Consider the following 15831-nt stretch of genomic DNA (forward strand, 5'->3'; position numbering starts at 1 on the left):
TTTACCAATCTGCTTGTACTTCAGTGGACTTTTTAACTAAAAAGCACAGGTTGTTAGGAAGAATGAACGGCCCAAGTGTCACCGGAAACGCTGACTGAACATGTTAGAGTTAACACACCACAGAGCATGGCTTAATTCCAACTGAGAGGCAGCAAGGGCAGTGAGCTAAGAGGGAACGACAAGCTTCTGCTAAAAGCTTCATGGCAGATTTGACATCGGTTTACAGCACAGATCTCAGAAAACTCCAAGAAAGCAAACAATTTACTCAATCTGTTTACTTTCTTTTAAATTGTATATTTTAGTCAGAATATCAGTGACTGTCTTAGTTAGGGTTACTACTGCTGTGATGAAACACCATGACCAAAATAAAGTTGGGGAGAAAAGGCGTTAATTTCACTTACAGTTCCATATAACAGTTCATCATCATAAACAGTGAGGGCGGGAACTCACACAGGGCAGGAACCTGGAGGCAGCGGCTGCTGCAGAGGCCATGGAGGGGTGCTGCTTACTGGCTTGCTCAGTCTACTTTCTTATAGAATCCAGGATCACCAGCCCAGCCCAGGGATGGCACCACCCACAATGGACTGGTCACCCCCCCCCCCATCAATCACTAATTAAGAAAATTCCCTTCAGGCTTGCCTACAGCCAGATCTCAAGGAGCATTCTCTCAATTCTCCCTCTTCTCCAGTGACTCTAGCTTGTGTCAAGTTGACCTAAAATTAGTTAGCACAGTGATCTAAAAATTATCATAACCAGTGCCCTGAGCCCACACACTCACACCATACACTCACTTACTGTTCTTTCCACCAAATTTTAGATGTCAACTGTCACATTATGCTAATGATATCAAAGACTGGAAAACAGAGCTGGGTGTGGTGGCACACACCTTTAGGCCCAGCGCTAGGAGGCAGAAAGAGGAACATAGCAAGTTCCAGGCCAGCCTGGTCTACAGAATGAGACCCTATCTCAAAACAAAACAGAAGTAAATAAAGAGCAACCTCCCGGGAAAAGCCGTGACTCCTGTTGGTCCTGACACCCTGGTACAAAACAGGTGTAAAGATGTTAGGTCCCAAGTGCCCCTCCCCCTCCCCAGCAGCGCTGGTGACAAGGTCCTAAGAAGGATTCTGACAGGGTAAAGGAAGACTGCCATTGGCCTTAAATTCAGCATTCCTCAGGATCCTTCTGTTTCCCAGGAACCTCCTTATCTACCGCAACAGTCAAGCACCTTGGGCATCTACTTCCCGGTTAATCCGCCTGTAACTGCAGGAAACCCCACCCTGCTGACTATGTAAGATCTGCGTGCTTTCTGGCCAGGTGCTGTCTTCTAGTCTCCAAGGCAGATCAGTAGTTTGTTTCTCCAACAAGCTTTTCCTTTTACCCACAGAATGGTCCAGTTCAGTGGTTTTACTGTGCCCTTGCTTACAAAAGTGTAGAACACGTACCTCGGGCTCAAGAGAATTTTCTGGAATCGCATGTTTTATTTTATATTCCTTCCAGGTCCCCCTTCTCTGAGCTTCCTTCTAAGACTCAAAACCCTCTAGCAGGACATCCTACGACTAAACCAGTAATCGTCTATCGCTGGAGTGAATAGTGAAGAACACAGAATGAAAAATGGCAGCTGTGTGTTACTACTACAAATGGTGAAAACCAAATAACTACATGGTATCAGAGCACCCCGAGGTCTTGGACTTACGGAGAAATAAAGTGACAGACCACATTGCTAGTATGACTGAATAATTCATATTTATTTGACTTGTAATATGCACTAAAACTACAAATAAAACACTAATCACTTAAGAATATATTATAAAACAGTTACCTTCAAGCCTAAAATTTTATATCCAATCAATTGTCATTTAAACCTAAGGAAATGGGGTGTTTCTAGGTATATAAGACCAAAGACTCTTAGAACTAAAAACCTTAGAGGAACTATAAGATAAAAATGAAAACCACAGTAGATACTTCGGAGGCAGGGCAGAAAAACAGGAAAAGACACAAGAAGGCGAAGGAGCCGGTGCTCAGGAGTCCAGCAGGGAGCTGACGTCCAGCACATGTGCCCCGAAGGGCGACAACCCAGAAACTGCTTCTTTCTGCAGAGAATATTTTAACTGAGAATGTTAAAGCAGCAATAAAGTAAGGCCTGAGCATATGCCCTCTTTGGTAGGGCCTCACACCTGTTGGGGATAGTTTCTGGACTCTCAGGAAAGACTGCCCCCATTTCCTCCATGTCTGTGACACCCTGTGATCTCATTTAGGTTCCTCCAAAAGCCTTTGAAGGGAACAGCTAAGCGCCCCAAGAAGGAAGGGATGCCACCTCTGTAACAGTAATGAAGCAAGACTCTTCAAGATGCTCACCCATATTCATGCTATTGTATCTTTCTCAGAAAGAAATTAACTAACTCTCTTCATACCGGCTCATCCTGAAATCCTTTCCCACCATGTGATCAGGGATCTAGTTCTGCCTGAGGTCCCCAAAAGATGAAGACAACGCCTTAAGCTGCTGCTGGGGAGAGGGTGGGACAAACCCTCCACTCCTACTTCTGCTAACTGTGCCAGATAAGCCAGGAAGAGAGAGAAGGAGCTCAACGCCATTGGAGAAATGAAGGGCCAAAGAAAACGGAGCCTCCCTCCATCTCCTAGGTACATGATGGTGGGGAGAGGCCAAGGGGACGCCAGAAGACAGGAAGCTGGAATGCTGATGCAACCGGTGGAAATAATTAAGCACCTGGTGGACACTGGCCCAGACAGACACTGGCCCAGGCACAGCCCTCCCTGTGTCCCCCTCCTTGCGGGGCAGCCGCAGAGGCCCATTCGGCGCCAGTCACTGGTTTACCACCACCTCAAGCAGGTTCCTCTTTGTTGTGCCTCAAGGGATTTATGTTGTTATTTGTGGTTTCCTGGTTCTGTGGGGCCTTGGGTTTCTTAAGACATTCCCAGGAGGACCTGCTCTACAAGGTTCTTTAAAGAGACTGGCCCCAAGTTTCCTACAGTGATAATTAGCTTCTGTGTTCAGTACAGTAGCCTCAGGCACTGAAGCTCCCCGTTCCCTGACACTGACCCCCTCCAATCCCCACCCTATCTTCTATTCCTTGCTAGGATAACACCCCAAATAAATCACGGGGTGTGATGGGGCTCAAGGACAAACTGTTGAACTTTTCAGACAACATAATAAAAAACTGTCTAAAAGCTGGGCAGTGGTGGCACATGCCTTTAATACAAGCACTTGGGAGACCGAGGCAGGCGGGTTTCTGTGAGTTCGAGGATAGCCTGGTCTACACAGTGAGTTCCAGGACAGGCTCCAAAGCTACACAGAGAAACCCTATCTCAGGGGATTGGAGAGATGGCTCAGAGGTTAAGAGCACTGAGTGCTCTTTCGGAGTTCAATTCCCAGTAACCATATGGTGGCTCACAACCATCTGTAATGAGATCTGGCACCCACTTCTGGCCTGCAGACAGAACACTGTGTACATAATAGATAAATAAACCTTTTAAACAACAACAACAACAAAACTGTCTATAGAGCCGTAGGAGAACACTGGAGTCAGCCTGTGTCAAAAAGGAAAGTAGGCAGAACACAACGCTCACTCCCCACAAACACACCGATACAAGGAGAACCACCACCACCACCACTGAGATAACAAGAGTAAATCCTAAGGCCAGCTTCGGGCTCTGGAAAGACTGACGAGTAAGCAGATCTCCAAGCACAGCGCTTCACCCGACAGGGAGCCTGGAGGTCAGACACACATCTAGCTTAATCTCACCGGGACACGGACAACCTACCCTGAGGGGTAGTGACTGACTCCCACACTCGGGAGCCAGCCACCCAACTCTGCTAGGGGTGGTGGGTCCCGGGCCCCTCCCTCACACATGCTGGAGTTTGAACTGGCTTGATGGCCCACAGGTCTTGAGCAGCTCAGCACAGCTGCTGTGGGTGGAGCACACCAGCCATGCCGTGCCCAGCAGTCAGTATTACACCGCCCTTTCCCCACTCTGCCAGCTCTTAACTACTTCCCATGTCCTTTCCAGTGATGTCTCCCGCACTTTGCTTGGGGGGAGGGTGACACAGATGATTAACCCACAGCTGAGCGCTCACCTCAGCACTCTGTCCGTTTATGAATGTCTGTATTAACCGCTACTCACTGAGAACAGAAGCAGGTTCTGACCACGGTTGACACTGACACAAACTTAGGGATGCACGCACAAATAACTAGAAGGCAATGTGATAGCACGCCATTGAACAAGTCACCAAGGACCCAAGACCTCCTCAGCCATGGCTTCTCAGGTGTACAGTACCAGCGTGCGATCGCTCCTGTGAAGCAGTTCCACACTCAATCAGAAAGAGTTGCTCACCCCCGTAACTGTCAGGCCACTACTGCACCAGCGGGCCATGCTGCCAGGGATGTCTGTCGTACTGAAGCATACAAGGTCCAATGCTAAACGAGGCTGCTGATGTCTCTTCTCCCCCAAGAGCCTGCATATGGCTTCCAGCTCCACCAAAGCCAGCCATCTGGGAGAGTCTCCTGGTCGGTAGAGATTGACTCCTTTAGGTCCTTTTCCCGAAGGGGGTGGAGGCTTCGGCAGTAAGGGCTTACCATTTGGAGATGGTGGGAAACCATGAGAGATGGCAACAGTCTGTGTTGTTTGCGGTTACCTCTGGGGCATCCCTGACCTCAGGGAGACCTTGTGTCTGGCACTGAGATTTTTCATTAATAAAATTCCCCGGAGGACTTACAGAACAGAGTGGTACCTTGTTAAATTCTGCACTTATGGAAAGCCTGGAAGATTTGGCCCTTCGGTCAAGTGGAATAATACAGCACGGGCCTCACTTCACACAGATGCCCCTGTCACATGGCAGATCAACTCACTGCCCAAATTATAAGCTTGTAATTAAAATCGTTAAGCTTCCTGACAAAGAGACCTACTGACTCCTCCCATCTTGAGACAAGGCTACTTGTAACTACTGCAAAAGGCCTGGACATTTCAGAACTGTAAGAAACTGCAACAGATGCTCCCCGAAAGGGACAGCAGGCCGAGAGACCTTGAAAGAAAACGCCAGCCTGGAATACAGCTGCTCTGGGGGAACCTGGAGTTTCTCCTTTTCTGTTAGGAATGCCTTGGGAGAAATGGAGATAATTACTAACCAAGAGGAAGCAAAGGCCCTGCTGGGTAGCAGAGCTCCTGTCTGCTTTAAACCACATGTTTAAAAACTTTCTCCCTCACAGTGAAAATAAGATTCAAATGGTGGACGTTTCTAAGCTCCCCGCAGCTGCCTCTAAGACAAACTGTAAATTCTCAACTGGAGAAACGGCCGGGTGTCAACTCTTCCACTGCTGATTTGTGTCCCTGTCCACTGCCAGGACACGACTTTTTAAAAACACAAAATGTTCGTAGCTCCTCTCTCAAAAGAGAAAGATGACTTTAAACCTGGAGGACACAGACACCCCGCCCTCCCGCCCCTGGTGTCACCACACGGCCTATGAAGGAGTCAGAGGATCCCTACAAGAGGAAACGACAGCCTTCTTTCACAACTACCACGGGAATCATGGGCAAAATCCTCAACAGACAGAGGACCAATGACATCAGCTCCCTGGCTGAGTTAACAAGGAAAATCCGACCCTAATATAAACGGCGCCCTTTGAGGAGCCCTAACGGGACTCAAACCCCCATAGAGGAATTCGGAGCGAAGGTCTTTGAACCCCTTAAACACCCCAGTACCAACAAGGAAGCCAAAGGGAAGAGAATGGAGGATTGTGCAGGAGCTCCAAGCCATACATGAGTCAAGCCCGCCCTTGCCAGCCAGTGGGGCCGGATCCCCTCACCTTGTTACCTAACCCTCCTCTAAAAGCAGCCTGTTTCTCAATCTTCGCAGTGTCTTCTGTGGTTTCCCCATGAGTCCAACAGTGAATACTTGTTTGCCTTCACGGGAGAATCAGCAGTATATGTGCACTGTGATGCACGGGGATACACTTAAAGTCCACCCTGTTTTCTCAAATTCTGAAATCGGACTGACACTGTTTTCACACGTCTACTCTGACACAGTAAGTCAGCGACCGGATCGTGTTCTCTCTTACACGACAACTCTCAAAGACACGATCTCATCACAGCAACAACTAGCTACGGAGGGCCACCAAGTGTCAAAACCCAAACTGCAGTTTTGCCAACAGGAGGATGAACACCTGGGTTACATTGTGACTTCTTCAGGATTTCTCTTAACTCTTGAACTGTACTCCTGCTACTGTAAGAATTTTCTTACCCCCAAACAAAAGCAAACACCCAAACAATTAAGAGGATTCCTAGGACTAACCACTTATTAATTGTCCAACTCTTTGTAAATTAAACAGGAACAACCAGAAACCACACAGCTGGAGCTGAGGAAAAAGAGCAGCTGAGGCCGACCAAGCCCTGCATTAGGGCACCCCAACTATAAACCTCTCTGTCCCCCTTTGTTCCTGAGAAACAAGGGGATGCAGGGGCATGCTGACTCAAACAATGGGAAAAGACAGGCCCTGGGTATGTCAGCCAGCAATGAGACCTGGTAGCTGGAACACACGGCCCTGCCTGAGGGCCATCCTCCGCCACCGCTGCTCTGTGAAAACAGATGAGGAGGTCCCTTCCAATCTCTCTCACCACACATGGGCCCCATCACATGGAACTTCCGCTAAAGTCACATTACATCCAGGATTACTCAGGGAGTTGCCTAAAATTTTTTAAGATTTATTTTATGAGTATTTATGCATGTTTTACATGTATTTATGAATGTATGCATGCATGTATGTATGTATGTGTACTACATGGGACCCTGGTACCCTTGGAGGTAGAAGTGGGTGTCAGATCCCCTGTGACTGGAGTTACTGATGTGGATGCTATAACTCTGGCCCTGAGTTGTTTAGGTTCTTAAGATGTTTCCTGGTGTACTGCATCTCTCTCAATCCTCTGCCTTGCTCCTTGTATCAGATGAACTAGAAGGAGAAACAGGGCTACTCAAATAACCAATACACATCATTCTCCTAAGACACCTACTGAAAACACCTACTGGAAATGCAGAATTATTTTATTTATGAGATGAGCAAGGACATTTTCTGCCATGATATTTAATTACTTCCATTCTTGACATAAACTAAGAGTACTCATTGCCTGAGATTAAATCTGCTCTAACTACTAAACTCATTGTCTTAACCAGAGCATGCTGTTTCCCAGAAAACAAAACAGCAAATATTTATACAGATTGTAGCAACGCATTTGGAGTGGTAAATGACATGCTAGAGAACTATTTCTGACTTCCTCTGGCCAGCCTATTCAAAAGAGTCAACAGATCTCAATTACTAGATCCCGACCATTTGCCCAAACAATTACCCATTATTAAAATCGCAGGACATTCTAAAGCAAACAAGGACATAATACTCAGGCTGGGAGAGCTGCAAAAAGGGCTTCACTATATGCAACCACACACAGGAAAGGATCTATCCAGTTCATGATGACCACTCTGCTTCTGAGCTCCTTCTTCACTCAAGGGAGGGCACCACCGTGAGAAAAACCCTGGCAACAGAAGAGCTACAGTCTCAACTCCCAGAGTACCTATGATCAGGTCCTACTGGCAAGCCCCTAGTACCCAGTAAATGCCCAACTCCCCTTCTGGAATGCACAACCATTAATTCATTGGGCCAGAAAAAATGATGTTCGGGAGTAAACGGTATTTTTGGAAGCTGGCCCCAACAACAACTCACAAGGTATACTTAAGATACTCTATTTGTCCAAACACAGCCTTATGAGACACTTCATGGGACACAAGTCATACCTCTTTACCAAACGGGCCATTTGAAGCCTAGCAGTTAGACTCTATTCAAATGCTTCCAATCCAAGGATATAAATACAACTCAGTACTAATCTTTATGTTTTCCCATTTTGATGAAGCTTTTCTTTGCTGGAAAGCCACTGCCTACCAGTAGGAAGAAACTCTGTCACAAAGAATTGTTCCTTGGGGCATTCCTGCAGAACTGTGCAGTGGCTATGGAACTCACTTTACTGTCAAGTACTTAAATCTATCTGTAACACTTGGCCTATTATCCAGCATTCTCTATGCTTACCATATTCAACCCTCTGGACTTGCTGAGTAAACACTATAAAAACCAACGGGCCAAGTTAAAACTTGCTCTTTGCCCTTGGCTAAAAGCTCTCCTATTTGTTCCTTTTGAAATAATCACTGGGAATCCTACAAAAGTCATGAAGGATTAAATGGGTCATCTCTGCTTAAAGGGAGAGACATTACACACTACTGCAGTGGACTGACAGAAATGATAATTAAAAATTCCTAATTGGTCACAAAATGTCTCTACCATGGGCTCCCAGGAGATGCAAAACTGAATGAAAATTCTGACTATCAGAACAGATAAGAAACCACATCAATGACTCCCTTCCGGCGCCAACAGAGGGGGCCCTGTCAGTCAGGAGAGGGCCCTGTCAGTCAGGAGAGGGCCCTGTCAGATACTTGAACGGCCTCCGGTGCCGCAACACTTCGGGATGAGCTCGGATCCCTATTTCCAGCTCAGACATGTACCTCCTCCTCCTGAGGTCACATCTGGACTCCAAGAAGGCTGCAAGATCCTCATCCTCTACTGCACCATCAAATAAGGGCCATAGTGATAAAACTCAAAACCCATGTCCTTTTAGAAATTTTTTGAAAATTTTTAAGATATACTTTGGTATTTTTCCTTAGATGATTAAAAAAAAAGTCGATATTGAAGGCTTGAGTAACATCATGCCCTCTTTAGGCATGTTCTGTTGTGCCTGCTTCTTACCCAAACCTCCCATGTTACCTGAACCAAGTCTTTATGCTTGGAAAGATTCAAATTTCTCACCACCCCTGGTGTATTTTTATTCGGTATAACTTGGATTTTCAAAAATTCCAGGAAAAGCCCCACTGTAAATCTTATCCCTAAGGAAATTCCCTTTGGCAATATTTCTGTTTTAGAGCTTTAACCACTATAACCAAGACACGGAAGTAAATTCTCTCCACTTAAAAAATAAAAAAGGAACTATTTTAACTGGATCTAACCAGTTACCCGTGTTGCCACTGATACAGGAATGGTAAGATACATCAAATTCCTGGCTATACTGATTGGTCTGCTGAAGCTGCCTGTGTTTCCTGTGGCAGCTTAACCTGTCCGATGACCATTTGCCCAGTAAATGTGGCCTGGATATCTCACAGTCTTGAGATAAAACCTACCAATCACATGATCCCTGATCCATAGGCACCAACTTGGTGACCTCAAATTCCAGACGACATTCCCAGCACCTACATGGTGGCTCATAACCACCTATAAATCCAGTCCCATGGCATCCTCAATACCCTCTGCTGGCTTTCAGGAGCACTGCACACATGTACTGCACATACAGATATGCAGGTACACAACTGTGCATATAAAATAAAAATGAATTTTAAAAGAAGAGGGGGAAAGATGGGAAACTCTTGTAAAGGGAAATGACATATTACAAGAATGGGTTAAAAAATACTAGACAACTTTCCAAGACTAACTCAAAGCCAAAGGTGGGAAAGAGCATGTACTTTAGCATACATGGACTGTCAACAATGTTAATACAGATGGAACCTGAGGAAGCTATGGGGAAACGGCCAAGCTTCTGAATGCAGAGGTTAGGACAATGGTCTATGGAAAGTAACAGATGGAGCTTGTAACTTAATATAATGCACTGTAAGAGCCCACATTCCCGGATTAAATGAACCTTCAAGGTAACTCATGGTACAGTTAGCTAGGATTAGAAAAATACTAACTAAAACTCACAGTCTGCCAACAGGAAATGGATGGATATGACTACAAAATGACTCCTCCTGGAGTCCACCTCCCTCTGTGGAAACTGAGAACTAAGATTCTATTATACCCACGAAGCTTCCTTCTCACAGGTGTGGATTCCTGTTCCTGCCCTCATCAGAAATATTTGGCACATGAGGAAAGGACATTCTGCTGAGAAGGAATTAAGAAGACACTGTATTGTTATCTGATCTCTTCTGTAATCTAAGTTTCCCAAATTGGAATCTTGTTCAATACTAAGTTAATAGGACAAATCAGGTTATTATCCACAAATAAGAGTTACAATAGCTTAGATACTGAACACCAATCTCTTCTAAATTAGAGCCAGCTACTCCACATGAGGTAAGCTACAGAGTCAAACTGGATAGGAGACTGGGATTAAAAGATAATGAACTATTTCAAGTGTTCCAAACATCAAGTAAAATGTTTCATGAAGTACCAATGACTGTAGACAAAGGGGGATATATAATTAGTCTAATTAAGGGGTGTGATGACACATACAAAGGATCTTTTTGGCTTGTTAGGGTGTCTTTCCTCACCTGCTACCTTCACGTCATGAAGCCCAACTGATGATTATAGCATTCCTATTATATCTCACATGTGATATAGTACATAGCATTCCTATTATATATCACATGTGATATAGTACATAGCATTCCTATTATGTATCACATGTGATATAGTACATAGCATTCCTATTATATATCACATGTGATATAGTACATAGCATTCCCATTATATATCACATATAATATAGTATATAGTATTCTTATTATATATCACATGCAATATTATGTCAGACACCGAAGACAAAAAAATGCAGCTCAGATAATGAGGCTAATAGATTCAATATGATCCAGGAGTTTCTTCCTTAATGACTTTACCTGGCATACCTTTCTCTTTCTTTTTATCTTTTTTTGAGACGGGGTCTCGCTACATAGCCCTGGCTGTTCTGGAACTCACTATGTAGACCACACTGGCCTTGAACTCACAGGGATCCTCCTTCTTCTGCCTCCAGAGTGCTGTGACTAAAAGCTGTGCCACCATGCCTGGCCATTCCTTTCTCTTAAAGATTGCTTTTTTGCCTACTCAGCCTCATCTAGATCAGATGCTAGGAATGACCATCCTAGTGATGGGAGACATTAAATATTTAATAAAGTATTTGACACCTGCCATGTGTACAAAGGGGGGGGGACTATGGACGAGGCCCCAGAAAAGAAGCCGTGACTACACAGGCAGACTGACTGATTAGAACTTCAATGATGTGGAGAGGGTGGAATGTTACAGGTCCAGAGCCAAGTTATCTTGGCTACCTTCAGCTCTTTTATGCCATTTATTGTCCATCTCTATATGATCTAACATCCTTGTGGCTATAAGGTAAATCCTTGGGAATGTTTGGACAGATTCCTAGCTCCTATTACCCCCAAAGCTAAGAATGCTGTCAGCATCTGCGGCCTGTATCAGAGATCTCGCCCACTTGCTGAATCCGCCAACCTGATGTACTCACCCACGTATCTGGAAGGTATGATTTATACTTTTTTTTTCTCGTTACTTCATGAAACTGATGTCACATTAGAACCCAATAGGAACAACCCGGATCTGTGTTCCTGGGCCACGGTCACTGGTATTTGGCTCCAGAATAAACCACCTCCGTTTATTTTGAGGTACTGACACCATCTTCTTCATTGCGGGCCTAGTATGGATGTCCACAGATGTAATGAGGGACTTACTGTTTTCTCAGCTGGAAGGGGACAACCCTCTGGACAGCTGGTACTTGAATTCAAGCCTGGGAAAGAGTGGCTGAGAGCAAAGTGGACAGGTCTACATGGAGTAGGGAGGTGGGTGGGATAAAGGACAGGACCCACATGGGGTGGGGCAGTGGGCAGGACAATGGGCAAGAGTCACCTACGAAAGGACTGCATCTGGGAAGGAGCCATGCTCCCCGCAGTAGCACAACAAAGCATGCACATGAATCTCAAATGCAGAAGAGAAGTAAATTTCAGAGACATCAATGGAGGAGTTCAGAACATGCGACCCCAGAACACAGCACTGCACTGTGGAGAACTGCCCCTGGAGCAGGTCACAAAACCTAGGGTCTCCGGTCTTTTTCCTAAATGTGGGACCCAAGACACTCAAGTGGGAAGGGACCACTGTCTCTAAAGGTGGTGGGGCACAGAGATGGATGTTAATAAATCACCTTGCCCGCTTTCCTATCGTCTGTTCCCAGGACTCCTTCTTTATGAACTCTACAACCAAAGGCACTAACGTTTAACTGTTTCTTTGGGTTTTCATGAAAGTTCCTGTGTCACATAAAACATAAATGTGCACGCTGTGTAAAGCTAAGATCCTTGCAGGGCAGAGGAGATGGACATTTTCCTCTCTCGTAAACTAAGTCACAGAAGGAGGACGATGAGGAGGGTGATTAACTCTACTTCGCTGACTGCCGCTTTCTGTGGGGACTGGAAGTACTGTCTGCTACCACCTAGATAGAGCACACTTCCTCAAGAGTCCTGGAGGGATTGCACGGGGTCCCAAGTGGCTTCCCATGTGATTCATGCTGTTGTAACCTACTTACGAGACAGCATGTGGAGAGACGGCTCAGCAGTTAGGAGTGCTAGCGGCTCTTCTAGAGGACGTAAGTCTGGCTCCCAGCACGCACGGTGTGTAACTAACAACCACCTGTAACTCCAGCTTCGGAGGATCCACACCTTCTGATCTCCCCAATGTCTGTGTGTGCGCGCACACACACACACACACACACACACACACACACACACACACACACACACCCCAAATACTAAAGGGGAACAAAGCAACACTGGGTGTATCAACCTTCATCTAGGGTAAGCTCCATTTTTTTTGGAGACAGGGTCTCTCTGTGTCTCCATGTAGACCGGGCTGGCCTGGAACTCACTATGTAGATCAGGCTGGCCTCAAACTCAGATACTGTCCTGCCTCTGTCTCCTGGGTGTTAGGATTACAGGCATAAAGCACACCCAGCTAAATCTTAAAAATTAACAGCTAAAGGATATGCTACTTCCAGACTTCTCTATTAATCAAATCAATACAGCTTGTTTGTGGCTTAAGCCAATTTCAAATCGCGTTTCTGTTTTCCGTGCTCTTACGGAACCCCAAAGAAACCACAGAGGGATGCCGAATAAAGCATCTCTCAGATGGAAAGTAGAGTTGCTACTGTTTCCTCCCCAATTCAGTCTGTACTGTGACAAATGTTCACCTTTGTAACTTACAAAAATTTACAAAAAAAAAAAAAGCTGAAACAATGGAAGACCCACCCATTCCCTGCCCTCCCTGCTGTTTTAACATAACTAGATGAACAGTTAGTTACATTATCATAACGATCTTTTCACAGGATTCTATTTATAAATTTATGGCCATTAAAAGTTAAAATGATAAATTTACAGAAACCAAAGCTATTTAAAGCCTTTTTATCCAAGGGAAACAGTAGAAAGGAATTTAAACACCATGTTCAGAATGCAAGCAACAACATTATGGACTTTTTTTAGCTCCGGCAAAGAACAGATTTTATAAACATATTAAAGAGAAATGGTATGATTGGTGATTACCCAAAAACTCCTAAAGTAGACAGGCCCTGTGGTATAGTGCTGTAATCTTAGCACCCAGGAGGCTGAGGCAGGAGAATCTAAGAGTATGTGCCTGGCCCAGGCTTTAATCCCCAGCAGCACCAAAACCATAAAAATAAATACAATTATGGAGAAGAAAATAAACCAGATGCCAATGTTGTCTAGAAGGAGGCATGAAAGAAACTGATGGGCCAGTTTGTGGCTGATTCTGTCTCCATGACCTACAGGCATATTGTGACTTTATGGTGGGACAATCCACCTATAGTACAAAGATGTACTTCTTCATAAGATCTTTAGAAGGATACTGAACCAGAGCTTTTGAAAATCCTCTAAAATTAACTTTTTTTTTTGGAGACAGGTCACTCTATATATCTCTAGCTGGAACAGACCAGGCTGGACTCAAAACTTGCCATAATCCTCCTGTTCTACCCCTGGTTCTGCCTCCCTAGTGCTGAAATGCCAGGTGTGTGCCACCACACCTGGCCAACACTATCTGTGTTATTGTTGCTGTTATCTTCTGGTTCTGGGGATTGAACTCGGGGCTCAGTGCACGTTAGGTAACCACTGTAACAAAGGGCTACACCCCAGCCTATTTTGTTCTTAAAGGAATAAAATAAAAACAAAGTGTGCTGGTTGGTACTGTCAACTTGACACAAACCTAGCCATGTCTGGGAAGAGAGAATCTTAACTGAGGAAATGCCTCCATAAGACTGACTGGTCGGCAGGCAAGTCTGTAGGGCATTTCTTAACTAATGACTGACGTGGGAGGGCCCAGCCCACTGTGGGCGGGTGACCCTGGACGGCAGAAGAAAGCGGGCCACTAAGCAGCACTTCTCCATGGTCTCGGCTTCAGTTCCCGCCTTGAGTTCCTGCGCTGACTTCCCTCTGTGACGGAGTGTGACCTGAGCACTGGAAGAGGAAATGAACCCCTGCCTCCCACAATTACTTTTGGTCATGGCATTTTATCACAGCAACAGAAACCCTAAGAAAGACACCAAAAAAGCAATGTTCTTTATCTAGCCCAAAGAGTAAGTTTTGTATTTTACCTCGATAGTACGCCTTCGTGATTGCATCAAATTCCTCCTGGCCTGCGGTGTCCCATAACATTAGCCTGACATCTTCATCGTTAACTCTGAAACAAGAGATGAATTTATTCCAAACAAAATGAAAAGGATCTATGGACGTTTTTATTTTTCAAACTAAAAAAGTCAGAGCGAAATCATTTGAAATGATGGGGCTGTTCCCAGTAGTGAAAGTACAGCTAAGACATCATTCTCTGTCTGCCAGTGTTTTCTACAATGGCTTAGTGGCGCTAAGATCAGCAGAACTGGGAAGGGGGGATCCTTGGGTCGGATCATCTCTCCTCTTATGACACCATTTGGCGCCCTATGGAAGGGATGAGAACAGGGAAGGAAGCAGCCTGCTTGCGGACCTCTGCTTTGTCATGTAGGTGATTCTCACCTCAGCAGCTGTGGTCTGGACCACTATGTGGTGCTAGAGGTCAAATCCGGGAGGGACCCTTTGCGTGCTAGTCAACACTAGTCATGTGCTTTACCACTGAGCTATGCCCTCGGCTTTCAAATGCTATGGTGAATATGAAATTAGCAAATACAGAGCCATCCTATTCCTGGAGATGACATAAGGTCAGGTTCCTGGGCACCAGCGTGATGATGCACAACTGTCCTCCCAGCACCGGGATTCCGAGGCAGGACAATCTTGAATTTGTGTTATGTTATAAGACATTTTCTGAAAACAAAAAAGGAACTATTGTTTTTTTTTTTTCATTAATTGATCAACATCTGACCTTGTTTTTAAGTGTTTCTACTTAAAGACACCTTATTATATGTTATTCATTGAACTCATACCCAGCAGCAGCAGAGAAAGAGAGCACTGTAACTCCTGTACGAACAACACTTAGCTAACAGTGGTCTTCTCCATAAGGCACACACAGCCTTCCTGTGCTCTTCTCCATAAGGCACACACAGCCTTCCTGTGCTCAGAAGCACCAGACAGAGCTGCAGCGCTACACCTGGAGGCCATGTGAGACAGCCCACTACTCACCAGAATGGAGGAGAGCGTGAAAAGGTAGCACCACACAAGACAAAACAGGACATGTTGACTGTATAAGGGCTAAACCGAGAAGCGCCACCTTGTTTGACCACAGCCGGCCAAGTGCATGGTGGGCCACTGCAATGATTTTGGAACCCTCTGTCTCTCCAGTAAGCGACCACTAGGCAGTGACTCTGGGGTTACACATAATTTTTAGCAAGGAGGCGAATTTGCAAAAAAGAGCCTATGAGGAAGGGCAGGAACGATGGCTCAGTGTTAACAGCAGGCACATACTACTCTACTCTCCAAACCCACATCAGGCGGCTCACGACTGTCTGTAACTCATGCTCCAAGGG

At 45.4% G+C, this 15831-nt stretch overlaps 1 protein-coding gene across 2 annotated transcripts in view; it reads right to left on the reverse strand.

Moving 5' to 3' along the window:
- The window catches only part of Rab23 (RAB23, member RAS oncogene family), a 34878-nt gene that overhangs the window by 8333 nt on the left and 10714 nt on the right, over positions 1-15831 (reverse strand). For both annotated transcript variants that reach the window (XM_059282052.1, XM_059282051.1), the window contains exon 4: positions 14473-14558. In XM_059282052.1, the coding sequence (XP_059138035.1) occupies positions 14473-14558 (86 nt within the window). The remainder of the gene's footprint in view (positions 1-14472; positions 14559-15831) is intronic.

This window comes from Peromyscus eremicus, chromosome 16_21 (genome assembly GCF_949786415.1).
Source record: "Peromyscus eremicus chromosome 16_21, PerEre_H2_v1, whole genome shotgun sequence".
NCBI classification, from domain to species: Eukaryota; Metazoa; Chordata; class Mammalia; order Rodentia; family Cricetidae; genus Peromyscus; species Peromyscus eremicus.